At 35.5% G+C, this 13,427-nt stretch overlaps 1 protein-coding gene across 2 annotated transcripts in view; it reads right to left on the bottom strand.

Annotated features, from left to right (window-relative positions):
- Positions 1 to 2,136: 2,136 nt before the first annotated feature.
- LOC129269518 (ethanolamine-phosphate cytidylyltransferase-like) overlaps positions 2,137 to 13,427 on the bottom strand; it is a 29,616-nt gene continuing 18,325 nt past the window's right edge. For both annotated transcript variants that reach the window (XM_054907026.2, XM_054907027.2), the window contains 6 exons: positions 10,024 to 10,162; positions 9,113 to 9,189; positions 8,337 to 8,414; positions 7,736 to 7,867; positions 5,629 to 5,717; positions 2,137 to 4,362 (listed from right to left, as the gene is read on the bottom strand). In XM_054907026.2, coding sequence (XP_054763001.2) covers positions 4,227 to 4,362; positions 5,629 to 5,717; positions 7,736 to 7,867; positions 8,337 to 8,414; positions 9,113 to 9,189; positions 10,024 to 10,162 — 651 coding nt within the window. In that variant the 3' untranslated portion in view covers positions 2,137 to 4,226. The remainder of the gene's footprint in view (positions 4,363 to 5,628; positions 5,718 to 7,735; positions 7,868 to 8,336; positions 8,415 to 9,112; positions 9,190 to 10,023; positions 10,163 to 13,427) is intronic.

Raw genomic sequence — 13,427 nt, 5'->3', positions numbered from 1 at the left:
CTAAGTATCCAGAATTCCGAAAAAACTTCCCTGTAGAAACAGACGTGATGCGGTTTATTGATAAACCGCATCGCGCAAAATACGGTTTCTCACAAGTTCTGCAATGCGGAATGTGAGTTGATCGGATTATTCGCTCTGTAGAAACGGGTTTGATTATGGGCGATACGGTTTATTGATTGCGGAAAAGATAAACCTTTTATAACGCTTCTCTGTAGAAACATGCCGTATGTAAATGTCTCGGCCTCAAAGACAAATATTTAGTCTAGTCTTGGCCTCGACTTTCCAGCCCTGCTCACTACACTGACATCTCAATTTATGCAATCACTCTAAATAAGGAATCCAAGACAATTTAGTTTTCTTCAGTTATTGTATTATTGATAAACTTTCAGTAAACCCTCGCCACCAATTTGATGGAAGATGATTCGATTAGTTTCAATATTCTATACCTTCAAAACCAAAGATAAAATTACGTTCAGCTGATACAGCTATTCGGGGGAGCATTTCATGAAACATACAGTCAATGATGTTCACTATTGTTACAGGCTACTGCAAATCCTCGCATCTTATTGGCTGTGAGGAAATCAGCCTGTGGAAATCACTGACTAAATTGTTCATGAAATGCTTCCCTGGTTAAATATCACACATTGTAATGGAATCACATTTGTTAATAAAGTCCTCAAAAACCTGCATATAGTATGGAACAAATTGTATGGAACAAATTCATTTGTAACAGGAAAATCTCTATAAGTCAACCCAACGCCCATATAAAAATGTGATTGAAAAACAAGTGGTGAAGGATTCACCATATCAAGTTCTACATTTGCAAACTCTTATCAACTAGGTTTAGTGTTCAGCCAATATTTCCTCAGATAAACTATATAAACCGATGGGTAGAATCACTAAAAAGTAATTATTCCGTGAAATCAATCATCTTTGTATACATCAAGACCAATCTATTAGTTCTAACTGGAAATACAGTAATATGATCTTCTATATTTAACTATAATAAATTCAAGAAAGGAAGTTGAAGAGCAATATATGAAAACAAGTCTTGATTACATATTATATAGTCAAATTTTGCCTAGGTTAAAGAGATTTCTGTGGTTTCAAGAGAAATTGACTTCGGCAGATTCACGAATGTGTGGCAACAATGGTATAATTCATATTTTCATGAGTAACAGTATAGCCTTTACACATTCCACTCCACTATCACAGATAGTTTGTCAGTAGATGGCAAGGCATTCATTGATTGACTTGTATGTATGGGTCTGCACACAATCATATATCATCATGCCAAGCTCTAGGAATCTGGCACTGAAAATTCATATACATGTTTTCAACTCTTTTTGTTTTATATACATATAATGGTACAAACAATGTTGCATAATAAAATTGTTCTTATATAGACACAAATATATATATATACTGCATACGATCAAACCTAGCCAACACACCATGATCATATTGCACAGACTATCAGGCAATCAATTGAAATGTGCATTATTATCGCACTATGTGACTTAGCCCAAAATCTTAATTTTGGGTAGGGCCCGTCATAAGCCTTGTTTCTCTCTGGGTCCTAAATACCATTCATGGTATTGTATAAACTTATATGTTTGGTTAGAATAAATTCATGAATTAATTCATTAGTTTGCACTACCGATTAAATACCAATTGTCAAGCTTAACTTGAACCTGTGATTACACGCAACTTGGTAAAACAGTGACAAAGTCCTGTCTGTCTTTTGAGTCTCTATAAATCCAAGATGAGAAACTGTTTCCAAAGGACACAGACAATGGGTGATTTCAACTTGAAGCATGGTGTTGAAATCTGGTGTTGGTGTTGTGGAAACACCAACACCAGCCACAACATCACACTTGAAATGAGGGAGTTGAAATTGGCCAGCATTTGTCTTGAGTGCTGGTGTTGAATGCTGTCTGCTGAACCGAGAGGCATGACAGTCTTGCGCTTATCAATAACATGATTGATCTGTATCTACCCTTTAAACCCAGCTTGTTGTTGGAGCTCGATTCAGCAACCTTTTTCACAGTCTCAACATCATCACCGAACTTGAAATCACCCAATGTGGTCTTTATTGGGGGTAATTCAGGCTTCATTTCCAGAGCACAGATCAAAAGACAGGTGATCTTTATGAACAGGTGGTTGCTAAAAAGGTTTTTATCCTCACATGGTGAGCAATTATGCAAATATTGCATTCATCTATTATAATTATGTTCATATATTTACATAAGTATCTCATGAATATATACATCTGAAAAGATATTCCGAAAAAATATCTTCCCATTGCAAAGTATAGAATTTGCGGCTCAATTGAATAATTATGGCCTTAAGGACTTTTTGGAAAAAATTCTGAAAAAAAATGATACCTGCAAGCAAACTATTTATATAGTATAAAATATTACTTTTGTTTGAAAATGTTAATTTATGCATTCTTTGAAAAGTTTGACCAATAAAAGCTACTTTTGATAGTTTCACTGGTTATTTACAATTTACCTCAATTGATATATGAAACCCAAATACGAAGAATTCTGGAATATAATATAATTTTTCTTGCATATTGCCATCATCATATTTGTATTCATTGCACCATTTTGTATGGGCAAGTCATACACAAGTTGCAGGAATGTATGTAATTCGGTGTTGCATCTATAACAGATGCAGTAATATATTCAAATTAATTCACATTTTTGTGCCAAGTCATAAATACATTTACCGAATTTCAAACTAAAAAAGTACTTTTTGAGCAACTTATTTTTTCTTGAATACATATACTTTGTTCATCATACAGAGGTAAAAATACAACCTGTTTGTAATACTATCTACAAAGCAAAATGACTGAGTACCAATATATGGTAGTACATACAACAGAATGAAAAAAACTCATTGGGTGGTATTGTGATGAAAAAAAAACTATTTTTAGCCACAGACTACACAAGAATTTTAGACCATACTTCTATAGAGGGCTGGGTTACATATTACTCCCTACATATTCCATAAAATTCATTGTAAATTCATCATATTCTTCTCAATTCAAATTTCCAGTGCAGGATTTAAAAAATCTTTACTTTGTGAATAAGTCAAAAAATGGCACTCCATAAAAGTGTGGTCTATGTTAGCCTTGTGATTACTGAACCATGGCTGAGATACCACCTAGTAAGTTTTGATTTTACATATATATTTAAATTTTATCTTTATATGTACACGATACACTTGGAGAGGAAAAGGCCTTGGAAATAATTTCATAAACATAGCATACACCAATATCAAACCTATAAAAGCATTTACAATGGGGAGGGGTTAGAGGGGGTCTTGGCTTTGGTTTCTGCTTTTCTATACTAAATCATTAGATATTTAGCCCCCCCCCAAAAAAAAAAAAAAAACACTGAATACCGAAAATACAAAAACAAATATAACTGAAATCAGCTAGATAGTTGAATTCTCAGTCTCTCATACCCCTAAACAAATATAATCTTTTTTTCTTATTCTTATGATCAAATTTTCAAGAACTGAATACTGTCAGAATATAACATTAACGGACAAACTGAAAATATGCCACATGTGCGGTACACATAACAATGCAGCATTTGAATGCATGTGGACCTTTAAAACATGTGAGGAAGATGTTTCTTTCTATGGGAATGAGAAGAGAAATAATGCAGTATGCTACTCTGGACTCTGTGACAATAAAGCTTGGCGATGGATCGAGGGGCTTATTTCTATGATTGATTGCATTGCTTGTGTATGATCAATTGTAAATATCAGCCCCACAATCATCGCTCAGCTTCATGAAACAGGGACTTCGACTCTCTGTAGCAAAAAGCTAGGCAATTGATCGGAGAACAATATACAATCAATCACGAATCCTACTGAAGTGTAATTGAAGCACGCTTCAAATACCATTCAATATGTCCACTTCATATTCTCATCATTCCTGAGCAGAATTTCGCCATTGTGACAACTACCATGGAAACCTTGATTTTGATTGGCTGCTGAGTCATGTTACCGCGGTGGTTACCATAATTTAAGTCGTATGTGAAACTAGCCCCTGTTGTGACTGAAGGTTTAGCATAAAGGTCTGGATGCATGCAAATCTATTTCACCTCCAAGGCGGGAGCCTATCACAGGTACATTTTCCAAAGCACTGTTCCAATATAGGTTACACTGAATTGTTCCCACTTCTGCAAAACAAATCGCATTGCATAGTTCTAATGTTCACCAGGCACGAGAGGGGTTTGTTCTTCGGTAGAGCTCCTCGATGATGCTCGTCTCTTCTCTTCGATCAGACGGATGTTTCTCATTTCTTTTTCTTCCTTGTCCTTATTCCTCTTTTGAAACCTGATCCTGTGGGAGGGGAAAAACAGAGAATAGCCAGTCAGAAGTCCAAAGTTTCAAATCCATTTTGTCCCCATTGAACTGGCTTGATTCCCCTTACCCTCGCTCTACCCCCTCCTCCACATATGATTCAGTGGGGCTTACAAGCCCCTTCTCCTAAAGGTCTTGGCTGTCGACCATGCTCCCCGAAGATAGGTTGGATCAGTAACAACATTCCAGTAACAAGACCAGGTAAATGGTCTGTAATAGATTTTAGGCAAAAAAAAATGCCACGGGGCCCCTACCCCATTCCAGCTCGATCAATTTTTTTTATGATAGATTCAATTTAATTTTGAATTTCAAATGTTTGATCTAAACTTATTTATCTACCCCATTCCAGCTCAGCTTAACAATTTCTATGATTGATTCAATTTAAATTAAAATGTCAAATGTTTGATCTCAACTTATCTTTGAAATACACAATCAAATTTAAACTCAATTTGAGTGTGATTTTGAATCAATCTCCTATCTTTGGTAATGGTTTAATAATGTGATCTACTATAAGGTCCAGGACCCAGTCACATACAGCTTAGTGATTGATCATGGTGCTTATTTTTTTACAATTGATCACACACAATAGTCATTGGAATCAATCATAGAAAACAGCCCCAAAATCAACTGCTAGGATTAACATATCCAGTATTAACAAAAACAGACTGGAGATAGAACCGTCACTGTTGCATCCTCAATGGAATGGAACAAACTTCCCTCTCATATTACGACAATCCCCAACAACTGAATTATTTAAGAAGTCCCTAAAAACTTGTTTGTTCTAAGCAACTGCCTTCGTTTTACATGTTAATCATTCTGTATTGTTTTTGTATTAATTGGGTAATCTGAAACCGTAAGCACTTTGGGTTATTTGGAAAAAGCGTGTTATAAATATTGGGTACTATTAGGATTAATGTTACGGGGCCCAGGGGCCTATTGCACGAAAAGGCCTTTCCAAGGACCGTCTTTCTTGCCGCCCATCTTTTATGATGCGCTGTATATTTCTGAAATGTATGATAAACAAATAAAATTTGTTAGCTAGCATTTAAATCAGTTTGTATACAATTTCATGATATATCACATTATTTTATAAACAAAGATTTTGTTTACTTTAAAGGATGAATAAAATATGTTTGCAGGTAATTTATTTAAAATGTGTTTCACATGGCGCATCATAATAAATGAGCGACACGAGACACGATTCTTGCAAAGACCCTTTAGTGCAATCAGCCTCCTGATCTTTACCTGTTTGAAATGATCCTCTCTACAATCTTAGAAGCAGACATGTTATTCCCAGAATCAACTAGCTGGAAGATACCTCTCTTCTTGGGTTCCTGGCAAAACATGAAATAAAAACCGAAAAGTTTTACCTTCCATGAAACAAACTTAAAGATTTCTGGACAAAAGTCAAAGGTTACACACATGGGTTCTTTCTCCATCAAAACTGGATGTAAAATAGGATTCTGATGAAATTTTCAGTGTGATGCTCGTTTGAATTTTCTCTTGTTATACATGCTAGCTTTTTGTTTAGATTGGCTTGCCCTTCAAGTATCGAATTGAAAATCGGCCTAAAACTTTAATTAGTGACAGAAGTCAAGATTCTTTAAGTCAAATAGTCAAGGCAATTTCTTCTCCAATTAGATCACCCTGTAAGAGGGCAGGGATCAGGTAGTGCAGGAAATTCATGATGGCTATAGGTAATTTTGCCCCACGACTGCCAGACGCACCCCTAAAATTCGCAAAATTGAATGTTTTGGGGCGACCCTCTTTTTGAAAATTTGCCACAAGATCTGCCATAAACAACATTCAAGAACATTTAGAAAATCAATTTTCTCATATAGCAGAATAATGTGATATGCTTTTACGGCACAATTGCTTGTAGAGCTAACAAAAATACACCTTGAAATAAAGGAAATAGCCACAATGTGGCAAAAAAAATAGCCTGTAGAATAAAAATCATCTTTTGTCCTGATGTCAGAATGGTCTAATTTTGAGCTCCTCAGGTAATGGTTGACCAAAGATGAAAACTTCAAGTTCTTTTATTCCATTCAAATTATGATAATAATAATACTAATATATAGAATCTTTAAAGCATCAATTATCCATTTGACTATTCAATTATCTTGACTTTTACATTTTTAACAAATTGAAAAAGAAAATGTAATATGAAACAAGTGGAATGCCTCTGGCCGTCTCACCTGCATCACGCGATTCAATATAGCAGCAGTGCTGATTTTGAAAACTACTATAACTCGCACAAGATGTTCAGTGATACTTGGTTACTCGTATTTCCACGTTTTATGAATTAGACCAATACACTTATAGAGATATGATGGCAATTCAACAAATACCCCCAACGTGGCCAAAGTTCTTTGACCTTACATGACCTTTGACCTAGATCATGTGACCTGAAACTCGCACAGGATGTTCAGTGATACTTGATTACTCTTATGTCCAAGTTTTATGAACTAGACCAACACACTTTCAAATTTATGGCTGTAATTCAACAAATACCCCAATTTGGCCAAAGTTCATTGACCCTAAATGACCTTTGACCTTGATCATGTGACCTGAAACTTGCACAGGATGTTCAGTAATACTTGATTACTATTATGTCCAAGTTTCATGAATCAGATCCATAAACTTTCAAAGTTATGATGGTAATTCAACAGATACCCCCCAATTCGGCCAAAGTTCATTGACCCTAAATGACCTTTGACCTTGGTCATGTGTCGTGAAACTCATGCAGGATGTTCAGTGATACTTGATTAACCTTATGTATAAGTTTCATGAACTAGGTCCATATATTTTCTAATTTATGATGACATTTCAAAAACTTAACCTTAGGTTAAGATTTTGATGTTGATTCCCCCAACATGGTCTAAGTTCATTGACCCTAAATGACCTTTGACCTTGGTCATGTGACATGAAACTCAGGCAGGATGTTCAGTAATACTTGATTAACCTTGTGGCCAAGTTTCATGAACTAGGTCCATATACTTTCTAAGTTATGCTGTCATTTCAAAAACTTAACCTCAGGTTAAGATTTGGTGTTGACGCCGCCGCCGCCGCCGCCGTCGCCGTCGGAAAAGCGGCGCCTATAGTCTCACTCTGCTATGCAGGTGAGACAATAAAATGCATATAGGTATAAATAGTTCGGCACAGCTGTTTCAAACCTCAGAAAGTTCTCACTTAATTTGAGGAATATTTCATGAAAAGTATTGTCAGTGATTATCACTGACTAATTTGTTCTCAGCCAATCAAATGCCAAGATTTGCAGTAGCTTGTAACAGGAGTCAGTGAAAATTGCTGAACATTTGTTTCATGAAATGCTCCCCTGTTTATTACAAACCTCATATGGGTCCGAACCATCTGCCCCCGGATGAATTTCTGTTTTGCCCTGAACGACAACATCCACGTCAAAATGATCTAACAGCTCAGACGTCACTCTGTAGGGGGCGCCGATCACGACCTCATCAACATACTGTGCATTAAAATAAATAAATAAATATCCTCATCATTGATGAATATAGTGAATTTTCACAACTCTGAATCTAAACAGCATGAAAGAAGTACTTCAAACTCTATTGGATCAAGTTCAGAATCAATTACAGAAAAAACAAGGTTGAATTCTATATAACATTGATTGTAAAGGCAGAAATTGAAATTCTTAAAATTTTGCATGTGAAAAATATTTGGCTTCAACTTTGATATAGTATATGTTGCCCGGGGGGGGGGGGGGATACTCAAATTATAATATGAGACCTATGTGCCGGAGACCTATGTGCCGCGCCAACTCGAAAATAGGAAGCTCTGGAATTAAACCTTGGTCTTAAAATGAGAGTCTCTGGAACGGCTCTTGCCCCAACCTGGAAGTAACTATTAATACCACTAATCAAATAGCATTCAGTTCCTCGCGTTAGACTAAACATGGAGTAAAAAGCATGTCTTACCCGGCATGCTAGCACACTGAGCGTCCTTTCGTGCAAGTTCATGATGGGATAGTTGCTGCCATGGTAACGGTTGACCTCCTACAATAGAAATCACATAAGTTATGAAACAAAAGATTTCATTTTTAAAATCATTTTTAGTTACATGTAAATCTTACAAGCAAAATAAAGTTTTCATGAATGGTAGCAGGGTAGGAATTGTTTCAATTTTCAAGGTGCTATTTTTTTGTTTTAAATAACATTGGGATGAAAAGGATGATTGCTGAATATTTAGGGCCATTTCTTTTATTTTCAAGGGCTACTATTTTGTTCAACAAGCAATTCCGTATTAAATGTTATTATTATCATTCTGTTGTATGTAGAATACTGATATTCAAAGCAGATCTTGGGGCAACTTTCACAAAACATGGTCGCCCCAAAGCATTCCATTTTGGTAATATCAGGGGTAATTTGGGCCATCATGAGGGCTAAATCGTCTGTCGCTGAGTGTAAATAATGACTTAACCCCCCCCCCCCCATATTTGTCTGATCAGAGTCCTGTATCACAAAGGTTAGCAATTAATCGTATGCTTGATATTCATGATTAATTGTACATTGTAGTCAATGCAATCAATCGTTAAAAAATGTTCTACAATGATTGCTAAGCTTTGGGCCCCAGAACGTTCTGGCACCACTGTTGCTGATGTTAAAGCAATATATGAATGACATTGAATAATGTACACCCTGGGGAGTATACTGACTATGCTGCGATTCATTCAAATTGTAAGTGGTTTGTTTACCTGGTCGCCATGCAGACCAACAATGATGTAGTTTCCTAGTTTGCTAGCTTGCTCCAGAAAATCTATGTGACCAACATCTGAGAATACATCAACTAGTCAAGGAAAGCAATCCAAAGTATTTTTTAAAATCCTTAAAAATGATAAAATATCTGCAGTTTAGCTTTGGTAATTAGAATTAGGGAGGATTTGCAAGTGACATCAAATAACATGCATAAAGCACATACCTTGAGAGCAAGGCACTCAACCCTTGTGGAAGGGGTCCACTGCCTTTATTGGGTTGTGGAAGCTCTGGGTTGCTTCATGCTCTCTGGAGCAATGAGCCTTACTTTGAAGTAGTTGACATGTTTAGTACCCACTATTTCAACAAAAATATTTACAAGAATGTGTTGAATATGCACTTTTACACCATTAAAAAAAATTTTAAATTTTTTTTTGGGAGGATTAAGGTGGTGATAGGGCGGGATTTGCAGACATTTTTCAGGAGCCTTACATTGGAATCAGGAGGGTTGGCATATTTGGTACACCATTCCTTGGCTTGATTAACAAACCTTAAAACTTTTTTACAAGTTGATATCCTTTCATATTGACTTTCTAAGGCAAAAAACAGTAATGTTGACAATAAAAAAATGAAACCTAATAGAAATCCCACAAGACGACGATTAAGTGTTTTCATGTATAAAAGTGACATGCTATGCTTGTGGAAAATGAGGTTCGTATACATGTAAGTGTGGTTTAAAATTTACATGTATCATCTCAATTCACATGACCGGGTGTGAGCCAAAATGTGTTTACATCAAACAAGCTTTCAAATAAATCCATAGAAATAACATATACAATAACAAGTTGAATGAAACACACTTGTCTAGAATGATATAACAAAATGGCTAATCACTAAAATCGTAAAAGGATACGGAAGAGATCAAAAGCCCCAGGGCAGTAGACGATACGGTCACCAGGTGAGGGTTCCCTTCCTTCCGCAAACTGTATGATCTTGTTAGAAGTCTGTAGGAACTGTGATATTCCAGTGTATGGGCTACTCATTGTTGAACACTGAATGAAGATAAGGAAAAAAAAACACATCCATTATGCTTGTTTACAAATTTATTGCATTCTATTTTTCTACTAAGGACAGACTATTTTACTGTGTTATATGCCTGTGCCATTGCATAAATTTTCCGCTTGTTTAAAGGTCAAGACCACCCCAGGAAAATACTGACTTGAATAAAAAGAGAAAAATCAAACTAGCCTAGTACTGAAGATTTCATCAAAATCGGATGTAAAATAAGAAAGTTATGACATTTTAAAGTTTCGCTTATTTTTCACAAAACAGTGATATGCACAACTAGTTGAGTCAGTCTATGATGTCCATCACTCATTATATCCCTTACTTAAGATTGTTGTATTGAGAGTGTACACAAGGAGAAAAAGAATAGTTTTACTACGAAAAACGTTTGCCATGAAATAGTTCATTTTCCTTGCTGACGTCACGCATAGTCCATTTTTTCCCTAGGGAAAAAGTGAACTATACGTTTTTTGACCCCGCCCCCTACTCGATTCGCGAGCTGTGCGGCGCGATGCGAGCAGAGCGCTGCTCAGCCCAATGGTACTCTCTACTGCATGCCACGGGAAAGTTTCGGCGAGCTGCACTAACCAGGTGCGCTTGCTGAACAGACGATCAATACGGCAAGGCTTATTGTTTTCTCAACTTCTCAACGATTGTTCCATCATCAACTTATTAAAAATCGTTTTGCTGTAAAAGTCGGGTATCAACGAAGAATATCGTATGAAGAATATATATAAGTGGAAGGGATATAAAACAAATATACAATGACCCATTCTCGGAACTGGCTAAAACTATTTGCACTCAGGAACATCACATAGTACTATTCTCCCTCGGGCCGATGGCCCTCGGGAGAATAGTACTATATGATGTTCCTTCGATGCGAATAGTTTTAGCCAGATCCTCGAGTGTCATTGTATATTTGTATACTATTTCTTTTGTTTTTTATTGTTTGAATTATACAATATTTCATTTTTTATAGATTTGACAATAAGGACCAACTTGACTGAACCAGTATTAAACAATGCTAATACCACATGTTCAGGGAGGAATTAATAATTGTATCACTTGACAATTAGTAGAAAATTATAATATTTCATATTTCATATAATAAAATACAAAAGAAATAGTGAGTGGATGACGTCAAAGTCTCCTCATTTGCATACCAGCCAGGATGTGCATATAACTGTTTTGTGAAATTAAGCGAAACTTTAAAATGTCATAACTTTCTTATTTTACATCCGATTTTGATGAAATTTTCAGTGTTATGCTTGTTGGATTTTTCTCTTTTTATTCAAAATTGTTTTCAAATTGTAAATTTTGTCAATGTTATTGTTTTGGGGGCCAATCTCTACAAGCAGTTTGCTTTTTTATGGTCCTAGCCATATTTTGTACCATTTATTACATAATTATGTACACTGTATGATTTGTATATACATATTTTCATGGTTGAATAAAATTGAATTGAACTTTTTGTTGGGGTGGACTTATCCTTTAAGGGAGGAGAAGGTTGCTTTTTTTCTGATGACTTTATGATTACCGATTGTAATTGTATTTGATTTGTTATGTTCTGTTTGTATTTGGCCTTTGTTCACCCAATAAAACGTAAATTTAGATAGATGGTACGCCATATGAAGGTATCCATTGGTTTAACAGACCAATATAGAGGTGTCACAGTAAACAATATATACATGTATGTTTAGTCCTGAAAAGGACTGCCCAAACATTTCAATATGTTATTTCCATTCCCCAGGGAGTGTTTCATATAAGGACTTGTCAGACGTTTTATTTGACAAATCTCATTTCATCCGACAGTTACCATAGTAACAGTGCCTCTCAAGTCTCAACCAATCAAAATATATGAAAGACGTCAGATCTGACAACTTGTCAGACAAATATGTTGATGAAATGCTCCCCTTTTGAGTTTGGGTGGTCCTTTTCATGATAAACATATGTTCAATGAATAGAGAAAAGTAGAACACATCAATAGAAGGTATAAAAGCCTTCTGGAGGATTCAATAGTGGAGAATGGACTCATGGTAGAGGCTCCCAGTACACTGTAAGGACTGCAAAATTTAATATTTCAGTGAGTACCTTCTTTTAATTCTCCTGAAGACAGAAAGAAAATACTCACTGAACCATTTGAGTTCGGGTGGCACTTTTCCAGATCAAACATATGCTAAATATCCTAAATTCCAACTGGAGTCTCTTTATAATGCATATTATAAACTCAATTCCAAATGCCAATAGGTCACAAGAACAAAATACATAATTAAATGCAAGTACCATTGATTGAAGACTTTTTTACACCCCACATTCAACAACCCTATTCATCTTCAGATATTAAAAATATCCTGAAATATACCATGAATTCTAATTCAAACATTTATAATTTTCCTATGGGAAAATAAGCTTGATAGGTAAATGCACATGTAAATGATAATCTTTTAATAAACAAAATCCAAGGACCATACATGTATATCTCTATAAAATTAGTATAAATTTCTCATATTTCAATCAGAAAAGTTCTGAAAATTATTTCGAATGGGTAATTTTTAATAAAGCCTAGGAACAAAGTTCACATCAATGTTAAGCCAATGACTATAAGTAGGGGAAGGCAGGGTAAGTTGTGACATTTTTCTTGCATTTTGCATGTTAGAATTGATATGACTATTAAGTACCTTGCCTATAAATTTGATTCTTGGGAAATATTTTTCACCTATATACAACTTTCTACCCCCACACTGAAAGTCATTGTGACCTTTGTAAAAAACTATGTCAAATGGCTCAACTTGCCCCATCTGTGGGGTAAGTTGAGCCACAAAGATTATGTACAAAATGTATGCGGGAAGAACCAACATGCCAATTTCTTATTTAAAGTCTTTTCACTTGCTAATTCTCTATAAATACTAACATCCTCTAAAAGTAAAAGGACCATCATGTGAATTTGCACCTTTCTGCCTGAATATCAATGGCTTTTCAAGTTTTATTTTAAAATATACATTACCATAAGAATTACCATGGCTCAACTTGCCCCTTGTTGGCTGGCTCAAATTACCCCTGTCCGAACTTCATGCAATATTTTTTGACATCCACACATTCTTATGCATCTATCATGTAAAAGACTATGACAAGAATGAGAATCCATACCTGGACTAACAATATTGTTCTTATTTCTTTATTATATTTAAAGACGTGTGGGGGTAAAAGCATTGATTTCACACCCTTTTTTACTTTTTTGGCTGAAATTTGTAT

The sequence above is a fragment of the Lytechinus pictus genome, chromosome 10 (genome assembly GCF_037042905.1).
Source record: "Lytechinus pictus isolate F3 Inbred chromosome 10, Lp3.0, whole genome shotgun sequence".
NCBI lineage: Eukaryota > Metazoa > Echinodermata > Echinoidea > Temnopleuroida > Toxopneustidae > Lytechinus > Lytechinus pictus.
Note: the sequence above shows the minus strand (reverse complement) of the source record. Positions and strands in the feature narration are given on the sequence as shown.